General features: G+C 44.2%; 1 protein-coding gene across 1 annotated transcript in view; it reads right to left on the reverse strand.

Moving 5' to 3' along the window:
• Positions 1 to 16,190, reverse strand: part of LRP1B (LDL receptor related protein 1B) — a 1,294,122-nt gene that overhangs the window by 555,459 nt on the left and 722,473 nt on the right. Inside the window, 1 exon segment of the mRNA XM_044303104.1 lies at positions 2,701 to 2,905. Within this exon segment, the coding sequence (XP_044159039.1) occupies positions 2,701 to 2,905 (205 nt within the window).

The raw sequence follows: 16,190 nt of genomic DNA on the forward strand, positions 1-16,190 counted from the left end.
CTAAACATGAATAGCTTTTTATGTGCAATTAATTTCAAGTTGAAATCCAGAGATAGAGTGTTTCCTATGGAGGTGACAAGATAAAGACTAAAGTGTGGGACCTACATGGTACAATAATATAGTAGGGAATTGCCTGAATAATAATTACTATACACTCTCTGCTATTAATAAAAATATATTAAATGGAAAGTGTTACCAGGAAATTGCCAGGCACAATGTCTTGTAGGGCTAGCTCAGCAGAATGTAATGATGTTTTTCATTTGCTTTGTTTTGGAGAAAAAGTACTTTTAATCCATATGCAAATGAGAATTTAAGTGCACTGAGAGTGGACTCAAGCCACTCTGTGCACCCTTTCTTTTTTTGTTTCCTCTGCCAGACCCTTCCTTTCCTTCTTGAATGCCACGCGAAATGACCATGCAGGAATCTGGCCCTGTCAATCAAGGAGGAGAGGAAGGGGCTGGCAGTGGAAGCATGAGGAACAAGAGTGCACGAGTGGCTTGGGTCCACCCTTGGTGCACTTAACTTGTCATTTGCATATGGATTAACAGTACTTTCTCTCCAGAATGAAGCAACAGATCGTTAAGTGAAAGGTATCATTACATTTGGCTGAGCTAGCCCTACAAAGCATTGTGTCTGGTGTATCAGTGAATTTCTCGGTGAAACATTCCCTTTTAGGTGGGTGCTAATTAAAGGGGATGTCCAATATTATTTTAAGGCTTAGAATTCTGTAAAATTATCTTTAAAAAGTAAAATTTTGCTCAATCACCTTTGTTGTTCCCATGCCCATGTTATCCAGTTCACTGTCAGTCTCTGCTCTTCGACCTTCTCAACAAAGAAAGGGAGGTAGGTCACCATTGTGTCTAGTGATTGGTTGAAATGTGTGCTAAAAGGGACCAGAAAGCAGACACCAGCAGGGGCCTGAATAGGGTTGGATGAGGATCGGAAGGCAATCAGTAAGGTCGGGTTCACATAACCATTTCATTTTACGTTCTGATCCATCAGAAGAGCAGAAAACAAAATCAAAAAAAAAAAAAAAAACAAGCAAAAAAAAAAAAAACAGATCCTGTATTTTAAGCATCCATTATTCTCAGTTATGCACATTTTGCTTCAGTTTGGGCCATTTCTGTCAGAGAGCTATTATTTTAGATAGAAAAAAATACTTTGTGTACAACTTTTTTTTAATCTCTAGTAACGGATCTCGGATGAAAATGGCTAAAACAAATGCAAAATATGCAAAATGTATGCATAACGGAAGCTTAACATCTTGAGGACCTCTTTAAACAAGTCCGGTCTTTAAACATGGAGCCCGCTCGCACGTGCAGCGGGCGCCATAGCGGTCAGGTTTCTGCTATTTTAAATGGCAGAGACCCGCAGCACATGTATGAGATCAGCCATGAGGCCATATAGCCATAAATGAACACAATGGTCAAGCTAATGACTTACAGATATTGTCACGCAAGGTGACTTAAAAAAGTAAAGAAAAAGTTAAAAGTTTTTACAAATATAAAAAAATTACAAATTTCAAATCACTTTATTTCCTTAAAATAAAAAAACTTAACCAATAAAAAATTATCATGGGCATTATCGTGTGCGAAAATGCCCATACATTTAAAATATAACAATATTAATGGCATACAGTAAATAGCATAGCGGGAAAAAATTTAAAACAGCCATTTCGCCATTTTTGGTCACATCAAATACCCGATCATATTTTTTATATTTTTTTATAAAAGTTATCAAAAAGTCGCACATATTTCAAATTAGTATCATTGAAACATACAGATCGTCCCATAAAAAATTAGCCCTCACACAGCCCTGTACACATAACTACAAAAATGTTATAGTGGTCAGAATATGGTTATATATTTCTTTTGAGTATTAAAACAGGAAAAATTATACAACCGTGGTATCGTTGTAACCATACTGATCTGGAGGATGAAGATAAGAGGTAAATTTTACCACATAGTTTACAGTGTGAAAAATAAAAACCTTTATCAGAGTTGTGTTTTTTCCCAATTCTACCCCATTTGGAAAAAATATTCCACTTCCTACTACATGCTATGTAACCGTAAATGCTGCCATTAGAAAGTAAAACTTAGCCCACAAAAAATAAGCCCTCATACGGCTATGTGAATAGAAAAATAAAAAAGTTAGGACTATGGGAAGGCGGGGAGTGAAAAACAAAAACGCAAAAAAGGAAAATCTCAGGGTCCTTAGAGGGTTAAAATAAAGAATCATTTGTTTTGTTTTGTTTTGTTTTTTGTTGTTTGCTGTTCTTCTGATAGATCAGAAGAATGGCAAGCTAAATGGTGATGTGAACCAAGCCTAGGGTGAGTATGACAAGTAGACAGTTGGGGACTGTAAGTCCAGTGAAGACAGCTCGGTAGTACAAGCAGGTAGTACAAGGAGCTGGTAAGTATAGATCTGCTCACAGGTAGAGCTGTGCGTAAAGGTAGATAAAAAAAAAATAATCCTGGACAACCCCTTAAAAAAGGGTTGTCCTCTTTATTTTTATTGATGACCTATCCTCGGCTTAGGTGTAATTACACTGTTCACCGCTGCAGGTAAACAATGACGGGAAGGCAGCACTCGCCCAACCATGGCCTTCTTCTCAAATAAAGTGGACAACCCCTTTAAGTATATGCACGCAATAATATTGCTAAATAAATGCAGTTAAAAAGGCTAGTCCTATTGATTTACCCATATCTGGGATCCAAAGCGATGGCTCTGGGGTGTTCCATTCCACCAGCTATCAGTGTCGACCTCATTTTGCCATCCAATTTAGCAACCTCAATTTGATCCAAATTGCTATCTATCCAATACATGCTCCCGGCTATCCAGTCTATTGCCAGGCCCTCGGGTGTGGCCAGGCCGTGCTGAATGACAACTTCAATGCCACTTACACCTAGAAGCAGAAAAAAAAGATGTTAACATCAGTTAATTAGCGCAGAAATATGTGCACATTTCTCAGCAGCTGTAATCACGCCTGTCATTTATACTTTTAATTGCAGAGGAAATCATTAGTAATCAGGACTGAAGCAAAATTTGCAAACTTTTTTGTTTGTGGAGCTGAGAGAGAGAGAACATAGTGCAATGCAACAGGATATGGCATATCGCTATTAACATCAATCAATCAGCTGTCATTTTATTTTAAAAAACACCCAAATTAAAGGAGTTTTGACAAGTATTTAAGTTATTCCCTCAGGGGTGCAGCATCGGCACAACCAAGGTAAATGGTTAGGCTTTCACTGGTTCAGCAGCAAATAATTTATTTAAGGTTGTCCTGGCAATGCATTTCTGGCCCAAACAGACCCTTTTGTTAGGCAGTGACAACGGTTGTTATTGCCTGACAAAGTACCCCATTTGGCCCCGAAATGAGTTGCCAGGACAACTTTGAATAAAGTATTTGCTGCTAAACCAGTGAATACCTGACCGCTCACCTTGGTTGCACCGCTGCTGCACTCCCAATCTTCTTTTCCTCTACGGCCTTTGATCTGGTGCTACATGAAATCTGGAGGAAGCGGATGGCTGCATCTCGATCTATCCACTTATATAGTTAATTGCAGGCTGTTGCTCCCTACATGCAATGTCATCAAGTGAGAAGCTTTCCAGTTCTTTCTATCTGGAGATCCTCCCTATTAGTGATGAGCGGGAGGTGCCATATTCGATTTTGCGATATTTTGCAAATATTCGATTGAATATTCGTGTTATATTCGTCGAAATTGAATATTCGTAATTATTCCAATTATCGCGAATAATATGCGATTCAATTAATCGCGTATTGCGATTTTTCTTTTAAATAGTATAAGGCAACGTTCCTGTGACTAATTGACTATGGCTAGGCTAATATGTGTATTTTACGAAATTTCGTAATATTGCTCTAACTTCGTCTTTTAGAATATTACGAATATTCTAAAAGACAAAGTTAGAGCAATATTACGAAATTTCGTAAAATACACATATAGATTGTAATTTAGCTAATATAGTGCTATAATCCTTTTTTTTTTCTCTAATTTTTTTGACTCTTCTGAACTTAAGTTTTGTAAAATATGTACACTATTAGAGTTAGAAGTTAGAGATATATTAAAAATATATACGTAAAAAGTTGAAATCGCAATTCGATTATTATAACTTGAATAATTCGGATTGCGATTTCAACTTAGCACTGCTATATTCCATATTAGGCTAGAATTAACGAATATGGAATATAGCAGTGTTAAGTTGAAATCGCAATTCGATTATTATAACTTGAATTAATCGAATTGCGATTTCAACATAATTCTCAAATCCGACAGTACATTCTAGTATATGGAGACGTTCCCATAGTGATGGGGACGCTCCATGAGCACGGAATTCGGCAGAAGCGGCAAAGGGCACTGACTGGAGCAGCTAGGAAGCCAGGAATCCAAAGGACAGGTAAGAACAACTTTAGGGAAGTGGGAAAGAAAAAAATATAACAATAAAAAAATTTTTTTAAAAATGAATATTCGATTTCGCGAATATATAGAACTATATTCTAAATATTCGCGAAATCTCGAAGTTGCAATATTCGAGAAAAAATTTTGCAATTCGAATATTCGCGCTCAACACTACTCCCTATGATGTGCTCAACACTACTCCCTTCTCTAGTGAGTGTAATTATCAACAGCATAGAGAATAATTAACCAATCCTTGGGGGTCCGACCACTGAAAAAGAGTACGGTGCTTGGCTATCTCTGGCAGTCCCATAGAGAATGAATGGAGTGGCAGGGCTCACGCTTGACATGCATCTCCATCAGGATGGGGTAATGGAATCAGTGGGGTACCAACGGTCAGACCCACATGATCATTTAGTTATCAGGTGGATAGGGGATACAATAACTTGAAAAATTGGCATAACCAATTTAAAGGAAGGTAAACAAGGAAGGAAGCAAATATATAGAAAACCTTAAAGAATTGATTCCCATAGTGTATTAGAAAGTTTTAGAACTTTTCATTATTCAATAAATACCCATTATTTGCTAAAACCAGAATACTCCTTTGAAAAAAAATGCTTCTTCTGTGTTGGATTCTATTCTTGCCTGGTCCGATATGATTCTACATGTCCTATTTGATTCACAGTAACATTAGCATATGCTTAGTAGACTTGTTTTAGTCCCGACAGAGACCTATCACATTTCTGCATGTGCTCTAATGTTAAATCAAACATAAGTGCTTTCTTTCAGCCCCTTGTAATGCTTTGGGGATCATATATTGGATGCAATTCAACTTTAAAATAATTGCTATATTATGGGGTCACACTGATGTTACTGTAAAAAAGGTCTGGGTACACCGATGGGCAATAAAAACAGCAGACATGATAGAAAGTTACAGATGCGTCCACCCTTATCTGTGTTTCAATTTGGTCAGAGATTTACATTTCAATAAAAAAACACAATACAATATTGAGACATGCTAGCAAAAACATTTACAGTCTTAAATTCTCAACACAGACACTGGGTGTCTGACATATAAGATAGACATCTCGTGACACAGTATTATAAAATCATGATGTTTTGAAAAGTTTGTCATCATGTGAAACAATAATCATTAACCCCTTAAGGACGCAGGGCGTATCGGTACGCCCTATTTCCCGAGTCCTTAAGGACTCAGGGCGTACCGGTACGTCCTAACTTTAAATCGGGATTCCAGCACCGCGGGGGTTAATCGGAACGGGATGCCGGCTGAAATCATTCAGCCGGGATCCCGTAACAACACGGGGGGGTCATTTGACCCCCCCGTTTCGGCGATCGCAGAAAACCGCAGGTCAATTCAGACCTGCGGTTTTCTGCGTTTCCGGTCCATTCGGGTGTCCTGTGACCCGATGAACCGGAAAAAGACTGCGATCGGTGGCGTAATTATACACCACCAATCGCAGTCCGAGGATTTGGAGAGGCGGTGCTGGCCCTGGTGCTGAACACTGCTGTCCAGGGTGCTGATTGGTGCAGGGGAGAGAGGCGCGAGATTCAAACTTCCTGCGCTCCTCTCTCCCCTCCTCTTCCTGTTCTGCATGAGCACCCGGCAGCATCGTCCAGCACCAGCTCCTGTGTCCCCCTAATCGCCATCCATCACCCTCCTGCACCAATCGCCACCTAGGTAGGTTAGGGTCAGTGAGGGAGAGGCACCGTTAGGCAGGGAAAGAAGGGAAAAGTTAGTTAGAAAAAAAAAAAACTTTTATTCCTAACTTTCTTTGATCCATCTATCAAACCCCAGCCTCCCCCCTGCCACTTGCCCCCCCTACATTGCCTCCGACTCTGAGAGCCCCAGTGAGGATGAGGATGACCCCACATTCCTTTTATCATCCGCATCCTCCTCATCATTATCGGATGACGATGAGCCACCAAGGCGGCGGAGACGCCGCCAGGCGGAGCCAGGGGCCCCACATGCTAGGGATCCTGTGGCCCACCCTAGTACGAGCCGCCCTGGGGTTCGTACTGGTTTCCCGGCCCACCAAATAAGTTCACCGGAGCCCCCTGCCGATGAACTTAGCTGGTGTCCCCCAGTGGACTTTGAGCCTGAGATTCTGGATTTTGCTGGCAATCCTGGAATCCAGATTCCCACAGTGGGGTTTACTGAAATTGACAATTCTTTTTTTTTTTCAGTAACCCACTGGTGAATCTGATGGTGAAGCAGACGAATCTGTACGCCCAACAGTTCGTCGCTCAAAACCCAGGCTCATTTTTGTCTAGACCCGGTGGCTGGACGCCGGTCAGTGCAGCCGAAATGAGGACATTTTGGGGCCTCGTGCTGCATATGGGTCTAGTCCAAAAACCCAGTGTCAGGCAATACTGGAGTGGGGACGTCCTATACCAGACCCCACTGTATAGTATGGTCATGACACGTCCCCGGTTTGAGGCCATCTGGAAATGTCTGCATTATTCCGATAATGCAGCATGTCCACCCCGAGGTGATCCTGCCTATGACCGGCTGTATAAGATACGGCCGGTCATCGATCACTTTGGGGCCACATTTCAGCAGGCCTACGTACCTGGAAGGGAGGTCGCGGTTGATGAGTCTCTCGTTGTGTTCAAGGGGAGACTCAGTTTCCGCCAATATATTCCCACAAAGCGGGCGAGGTATGGCGTGAAGCTATACTAAATTTGTGAGAGTACCTCAGGGTACACTTACAAATTTTGTGTGTACGAGGGGCGAGATTCCCGTATTCAACCCCCAGAATGTCCCCCCACTCTGGGTGTTAGCGGGAAACTCATGTGAGACCTTATGTACCCACTGCTGGATAATGGTTACCACTTATACGTGGATAACTTTTATACCAGCTGTTAAGGGAAATATGGCTTTCAGCCATAACCTCATCCTGATGACCACGCAAATATGCCTAATAATTGGACCCAGTGGTATTCACCCATTCAGTATGGCCAGTAGCATTGTGTCCCTTGTTAGCATATCATAAGCAGTTGAACAACATCCTCTTGACTAAGAGATGGGGGAAGATATTTGGGTGGTCACAGGGTGGAGTCCATGGTGGGGGGGGCTGGGACACAGCAAGATATAGGTGAAAGTTAGGAGTGAGGCGGGGGCTTCTCTTCCTGGACACCGATGGATGCAGGAGCAAGCTAAGTTATATGTGTGCGTATGTGGGTATGTATATAAGTATAATATCCCAGTAGACTTTATATGTGTACATATAGATATTAGCAGTCTGCAATTGTATTCTGTTTATGCATGAGTCTCTATATGTACATGTACTAATGGTCCGGTACTGGAGGTGAGTTGGTTGAAGAGTAGATCCAGTAGACTGTATATTGGTGGACTCTGGATATACTGTATATACATACACATTATTAGCCGCATTTGCTTAGCATTCAGGGTGGACAGAAACTGAGGTGGCTGTGTGTGGTGGTGTCTAGGGATGAGCGAACTCAAACTGTATAGTTCGGGTTCGTACCGAATTTTGGGGTGTCCGTGACACGGACCCGAACCCGGACATTTTCGTAAAAGTCCGGGTTCGGGTTCGGTGTTCGTCGCTTTCTTCGCGCTTTTGTGACGCTTTCTTGGCGCTTTTTGAAAGGCTGCAAAGCAGCCAATCAACAAGCGTCATACTACTTGCCCCAAGAGGCCATCACAGCCATGCCTACTATTGGCATGGCTGTGATTGGCCAGAGCACCATGTGACCCAGCCTCTATTTAAGCTGGAGTCACATAGCGCCGCCCGTCACTCTGCTCTGATTAGCGTAGGGAGAGGTTGCGGCTGCGACAGTAGGGCGAGATTAGGCAGATTAACTCCTCCAAAGGACTTGATTAACTGATCGATCTGCAGCTGTGGATCATTGAGCTGCTGATCCTCAATTGCTCACTGTTTTTAGGCTGCACAGACCGTTTGTCAGTCTCATTTTTCTGGGGTGATCGGCGGCCATTTTGTGTCTTGTGGTGCGCCAGCACAAGCTGCGACCAAGTGCATTTAACCCTCAATGGTGTGGTTGTTTTTTGGCTAAAGCCTACATCAGGGTGAAGCTGTCACACCAAGTGCATTTAACCAGCAATAGTCTGTTCATTTTTTGGCCATATACAAAATCAGGGGCAAGCTGCGCCTGTCACCAAGTGCATTTAACCCTCAATGGTGTGGTTGTTTTTTGGCTAAAGCCTACATCAGGGTGAAGCTGTCACACCAAGTGCATTTAACCAGCAATAGTCTGTTCATTTTTTGGCCATATACAAAATCAGGGGCAAGCTGCGCCTGTCACCAAGTGCATTTAACCCTCAATGGTGTGGTTGTTTTTTGGCTAAAGCCTACATCAGGGTGAAGCTGTCACACCAAGTGCATTTAACCAGCAATAGTCTGTTCATTTTTTGGCCATATACAAAATCAGGGGCAAGCTGCGCCTGTCACCAAGTGCATTTAACCCTCAATGGTGTGGTTGTTTTTTGGCTAAAGCCTACATCAGGGTGAAGCTGTCACACCAAGTGCATTTAACCAGCAATAGTCTGTTCATTTTTTGGCCATATCCCAGTCTAATTCTGTCACTAAATCCATACCGGTCACCCAGCGCCTAAATACTAGGCCTCAAATTTATATCCAGCTAAATCTGTCCCTAGTGCTGTAGCTGGGCGAGTTATTTAGTGTCCGTTCAAGCACATTTCTTGTTCTGGGTTGAAATACAATTCTCAATTTAGCAATTTCATAATTTAGTGGTTCCTGCTATATCAGAGCTCTTTGAAATCTATCCCAAAAAGGGTATATAATATTGAAGGTGCACATAGGGTCATTCAGAGTAACTTCACACACACCCGCTACTGTGTATTTCCAAGTCTAATTCTGTCACTAAATCCATACCGGTGACCCAGCGCCTAAATACTAGGCCTCAAATTTAATTCCCTCTAAATCTCTCGTTACCCACCGCTGTACTGTTGTTGCTGGGCAAGATATTTAGTGTCCGTCAAAGCACATTTTTTGTTCTGGGTTGAAGTACAATTCCCAATTTAGCAATTTCATAATTTAGTGGTTTCTGCTATATCAGAGCTATTTGAAATCTATCCCAAAAAGGGTATATAATATTGAAGGTGCACATAGGGTCATTCAGAATAACTTCACACACACCCGCTACTGTGTATTTCCAAGTCTAATTCTGTCACTAAACCCATACCTGTCACCCAGCGCCTAAATACTAGGCCTCAAATTTAAATCCCTCTAAATCTCTCGTTACCGTTGTCCTGTTGTAGCTGGGAAAGTTATTTAGTGCCCGTCAAAGCACATTTTTTGTTCTGGGTTGAAGTACAATTCCCAATTTAGCAATTTCATAATTTAGTGGTTCCTGCTATATCAGAGCTATTTGAAATCTATCCCAAAAAGGGTATATAATATTGAAGGTGCACATAGGGTCATTCAGAATAACTTCACACACACCCGCTACTGTGTATTTCCAAGTCTAATTCTGTCACTAAATCCATACCGGTGACCCAGCGCCTAAATACTAGGCCTCAAATTTAATTCCCTCTAAATCTCTCGTTACCCACCGGTGTACTGTTGTTGCTGGGCAAGATATTTAGTGTCCGTCAAAGCACATTTTTTGTTCTGGGTTGAAGTACAATTCCCAATTTAGCAATTTCATAATTTAGTGGTTTCTGCTATATCAGAGCTATTTGAAATCTATCCCTAAAAGGGTATATAATATTGAAGGTGCACATAGGGTCATTCAGAATAACTTCACACACACCCGCTACTGTGTATTTCCAAGTCTAATTCTGTCACTAAACCCATACCTGTCACCCAGCGCCTAAATACTAGGCCTCAAATTTAAATCCCTCTAAATCTCTCGTTACCGTTGTCCTGTTGTAGCTGGGAAAGTTATTTAGTGCCCGTCAAAGCACATTTTTTGTTCTGGGTTGAAGTACAATTCCCAATTTAGCAATTTCATAATTTAGTGGTTCCTGCTATATCAGAGCTATTTGAAATCTATCCCAAAAAGGGTATATAATATTGAAGGTGCACATAGGGTCATTCAGAATAACTTCACACACACGCTTCTGTGCATTTCCAAGTCTAATTCTGTCACTAAATCCATACCGGTGACCCAGCGCCTAAATACTAGGCCTCAAATTTAATTCCCTCTAAATCTCTCGTTACCCACCGCTGTACTGTTGTTGCTGGGCAAGATATTTAGTGTCCGTCAAAGCACATTTTTTGTTCTGGGTTGAAGTACAATTCCCAATTTAGCAATTTCATAATTTAGTGGTTTCTGCTATATCAGAGCTATTTGAAATCTATCCCTAAAAGGGTATATAATATTGAAGGTGCACATAGGGTCATTCAGAATAACTTCACACACACCCGCTACTGTGTATTTCCAAGTCTAATTCTGTCACTAAATCCATACCGGTGACCCAGCGCCTAAATACTAGGCCTCAAATTTAATTCCCTCTAAATCTCTCGTTACCCACCGGTGTACTGTTGTTGCTGGGCAAGATATTTAGTGTCCGTCAAAGCACATTTTTTGTTCTGGGTTGAAGTACAATTCCCAATTTAGCAATTTCATAATTTAGTGGTTTCTGCTATATCAGAGCTATTTGAAATCTATCCCTAAAAGGGTATATAATATTGAAGGTGCACATAGGGTCATTCAGAATAACTTCACACACACGCTTCTGTGCATTTCCAAGTCTAATTCTGTCACTAAATCCATACCGGTGACCCAGCGCCTAAATACTAGGCCTCAAATTTAAATCCCTCTAAATCTCTCGTTACCCACCACTGTACTGTTGTTGCTGGGCAAGATATTTAGTGTCCGTCAAAGCACATTTTTTGTTCTGGGTTGAAGTACAATTCCCAATTTAGCAATTTCATAATTTAGTGGTTTCTGCTATATCAGAGCTATTTGAAATCTATCCCTAAAAGGGTATATAATATTGAAGGTGCACATAGGGTCATTCAGAATAACTTCACACACACGCTTCTGTGCATTTCCAAGTCTAATTCTGTCACTAAATCCATACCGGTGACCCAGCGCCTAAATACTAGGCCTCAAATTTAAATCCCTCTAAATCTCTCGTTACCCACCGCTGTACTGTTGTTGCTGGGCAAGATATTTAGTGTCCGTCAAAGCACATTTTTTGTTCTGGGTTGAAGTACAATTCCCAATTTAGCAATTTCATAATTTAGTGGTTTCTGCTATATCAGAGCTATTTGAAATCTATCCCTAAAAGGGTATATAATATTGAAGGTGCACATAGGGTCATTCAGAATAACTTCACACACACGCTTCTGTGCATTTCCAAGTCTAATTCTGTCACTAAATCCATACCGGTGACCCAGCGCCTAAATACTAGGCCTCAAATTTAAATCCCTCTAAATCTCTCGTTACCCACCGCTGTACTGTTGTTGCTGGGCAAGATATTTAGTGTCCGTCAAAGCACATTTTTTGTTCTGGGTTGAAGTACAATTCCCAATTTAGCAATTTCATAATTTAGTGGTTCCTGCTATATCAGAGCTATTTGAAATCTATCCCAAAAAGGGTATATAATATTGAAGGTGCACATAGGGTCATTCAGAATAACTTCACACACACCCGCTACTGTGTATTTTCAAGTCTAATTCTGTCACTAAACCCATACCTGTCACCCAGCGCCTAAATACTAGGCCTCAAATTTAAATCCCTCTAAATCTCTCGTTACCCACCGCTGTACTGTTGTTGCTGGGCAAGATATTTAGTGTCCGTCAAAGCACATTTTTTGTTCTGGGTTGAAGTACAATTCCCAATTTAGCAATTTCATAATTTAGTGGTTTCTGCTATATCAGAGCTATTTGAAATCTATCCCTAAAAGGGTATATAATATTGAAGGTGCACATAGGGTCATTCAGAATAACTTCACACACACGCTTCTGTGCATTTCCAAGTCTAATTCTGTCACTAAATCCATACCGGTGACCCAGCGCCTAAATACTAGGCCTCAAATTTAAATCCCTCTAAATCTCTCGTTACCCACCGCTGTACTGTTGTTGCTGGGCAAGATATTTAGTGTCCGTCAAAGCACATTTTTTGTTCTGGGTTGAAGTACAATTCCCAATTTAGCAATTTCATAATTTAGTGGTTTCTGCTATATCAGAGCTATTTGAAATCTATCCCTAAAAGGGTATATAATATTGAAGGTGCACATAGGGTCATTCAGAATAACTTCACACACACGCTTCTGTGCATTTCCAAGTCTAATTCTGTCACTAAATCCATACCGGTCACCCAGCGCCTAAATACTAGGCCTCAAATTTATATCCCGCTGAATTTGAATACAATACATTGGGCCAAATAATATATTTGTTGTTGTGGTGAACCATAACAATGAGAAAAACATCTAGTAAGGGACGCGGACGTGGACATGGTCGTGGTGGTGTTAGTGGACCCTCTGGTGCTGGGAGAGGACGTGGCCGTTCTGCCACATCCACACGTCCTAGTGTACCAACTACCTCAGGTCCCAGTAGCCGCCAGAATTTACAGCGATATATGGTGGGGCCCAATGCCGTTCTAAGGATGGTAAGGCCTGAGCAGGTACAGGCATTAGTCAATTGGGTGGCCGACAGTGGATCCAGCACGTTCACATTATCTCCCACCCAGTCTTCTGCAGAAAGCGCACAGATGGCGCCTGAAAACCAACCCCATCAGTCTGTCACATCACCCCCATGCATACCAGGGAAACTGTCTCAGCCTCAAGTTATGCAGCAGTCTCTTATGCTGTTTGAAGACTCCGCTGGCAGGGTTTCCCAAGGGCATCCACCTAGCCCTTCCCCAGCGGTGAAAGACATAGAATGCACTGACGCACAACCACTTATGTTTCCTGATGATGAGGACATGGGAATACCACCTCAGCATGTCTCTGATGATGACGAAACACAGGTGCCAACTGCTGCGTCTTTCTGCAGTGTGCAGACTGAACAGGAGGTCAGGGATCAAGACTGGGTGGAAGACGATGCAGGGGACGATGAGGTCCTAGACCCCACATGGAATGAAGGTCGTGCCACTGACTTTCACAGTTCGGAGGAAGAGGCAGTGGTGAGACCGAGCCAACAGCGTAGCAAAAGAGGGAGCAGTGGGCAAAAGCAGAACACCCGCCGCCAAGAGACTCCGCCTGCTACTGACCGCCGCCATCTGGGACCGAGCACCCCAAAGGCAGCTTCAAGGAGTTCCCTGGCATGGCACTTCTTCAAACAATGTGCTGACGACAAGACCCGAGTGGTTTGCACGCTGTGCCATCAGAGCCTGAAGCGAGGCATTAACGTTCTGAACCTGAGCACAACCTGCATGACCAGGCACCTGCATGCAAAGCATGAACTGCAGTGGAGTAAACACCTTAAAACCAAGGAAGTCACTCAGGCTCCCCCTGCTACCTCTTCTGCTGCTGCCGCCTCGGCCTATTCTGCTGCTGCCGCCTCGGCCTCTTCCTCCGCCTCTGGAGGAACGTTGGCACCTGCCGCCCAGCAAACAGGGGATGTACCACCAACACCACCACCACCACCTCCGTCACCAAGCGTCTCAACCATGTCACACGCCAGCGTTCAGCTCTCCATCTCACAAACATTTGATAGAAAGCGTAAATTCCCACCTAGCCACCCTCGATCCCTGGCCCTGAATGCCAGCATTTCTAAACTACTGGCCTATGAAATGCTGTCATTTAGGCTGGTGGACACAGACAGCTTCAAACAGCTCATGTCGCTTGCTGTCCCACAGTATGTTGTTCCCAGCCGGCACTACTTCTCCAAGAGAGCCGTGCCTTCCCTGCACAACCAAGTATCCGATAAAATCAAGTGTGCACTGCGCAACGCCATCTGTAGCAAGGTCCACCTAACCACAGATACGTGGACCAGTAAGCACGGCCAGGGACGCTATATCTCCCTAACTGCACACTGGGTAAATGTAGTGGCAGCTGGGCCCCAGGCGGAGAGCTGTTTGGCGCACGTCCTGCCGCCGCCAAGGATCGCAGGGCAACATTCTTTGCCTCCTGTTGCCACCTCCTCCTTCTCGGCTTCCTCCTCCTCTTCTTCCACCTGCTCATCCAGTCAGCCACACACCTTCACCACCAACTTCAGCACAGCCCGGGGTAAACGTCAGCAGGCCATTCTGAAACTCATATGTTTGGGGGACAGGCCCCACACCGCACAGGAGTTGTGGCGGGGTATTGAACAACAGACCGACGAGTGGTTGCTGCCGGTGAGCCTCAAGCCCGGCCTGGTGGTGTGTGATAATGGGCGAAATCTCGTTGCAGCTCTGGGACTAGCCAATTTGACGCACATCCCTTGCTTGGCGCATGTGCTGAATTTGGTGGTGCAGAAGTTCATTCACAACTACCCCGACATGTCAGAGCTGCTGCATAAAGTGCGGGCCGTCTGTTCGCGCTTCCGGCGTTCACATCCTGCCGCTGCTCGCCTGTCTGCGCTACAGCGTAACTTCGGCCTTCCCGCTCACCGCCTCATATGCGACGTGCCCACCAGGTGGAACTCCACCTTGCACATGCTGGACAGACTGTGCGAGCAGCAGCAGGCCATAGTGGAGTTTCAGCTGCAGCACGCACGGGTCAGTCGCACTACAGAACAGCACCACTTCACCACCAATGACTGGGCCTCCATGCGAGACCTGTGTGCCCTGTTGCGCTGTTTCGAGTACTCCACCAACATGGCCAGTGGCGATGACACCGTTATCAGCGTTACAATACCACTTCTATGTCTCCTTGAGAAAACACTTAGGGCGATGATGGAACAGGAGGTGGCCCAGGAGGAGGAGGAGGAGGATGAGGAAGAGGGGTCATTTTTAGCACTTTCAGGCCAGTCTCTTCGAAGTGACTCAGAGGGAGGTTTTTTGCAACAGCAGAGGCCAGGTACAAATGTGGCCAGCCAGGGCCCACTACTGGAGGACGAGGAGGACGAGGATGAGGAGGAGGTGGAGGAGGATGAGGATGAAGCATGGTCACAGCGGGGTGGCACCCAACGCAGCTCGGGTCCATCACTGGTGCGTGGCTGGGGGGAAAGGCAGGACGATGACGATACGCCTCCCACAGAGGACAGCTTGTCCTTACCCCTGGGCAGCCTGGCACACATGAGCGACTACATGCTGCAGTGCCTGCGCAACGACAGCAGAGTTGCCCACATTTTAACCTGTGCGGACTACTGGGTTGCCACCCTGCTGGATCCACGCTACAAAGACAATGTGCCCACCTTACTTCCTGCACTGGAGCGTGATAGGAAGATGCGCGAGTACAAGCGCACGTTGGTAGACGCGCTACTGAGAGCATTCCCAAATGTCACAGGGGAACAAGTGGAAGCCCAAGGCCAAGGCAGAGGAGGAGCAAGAGGTCGCCAAGGCAGCTGTGTCACGGCCAGCTCCTCTGAGGGCAGGGTTAGCATGGCAGAGATGTGGAAAACTTTTGTCAACACGCCACAGCTAACTGCACCACCACCTGATACGCAACGTGTTAGCAGGAGGCAACATTTCACTAACATGGTGGAACAGTACGTGTGCACACCCCTCCACGTACTGACTGATGGTTCGGCCCCATTCAACTTCTGGGTCTCTAAATTGTCCACGTGGCCAGAGCTAGCCTTTTATGCCTTGGAGGTGCTGGCCTGCCCGGCAGCCAGCGTTTTGTCTGAACGTGTATTCAGCACGGCAGGGGGCGTCATTACAGACAAACGCAGCCGCCTGTCTACAGCCAATGTGGACAAGCTGACGTTCATA

Source organism: Bufo gargarizans, chromosome 8 (genome assembly GCF_014858855.1).
Source record: "Bufo gargarizans isolate SCDJY-AF-19 chromosome 8, ASM1485885v1, whole genome shotgun sequence".
NCBI lineage: Eukaryota > Metazoa > Chordata > Amphibia > Anura > Bufonidae > Bufo > Bufo gargarizans.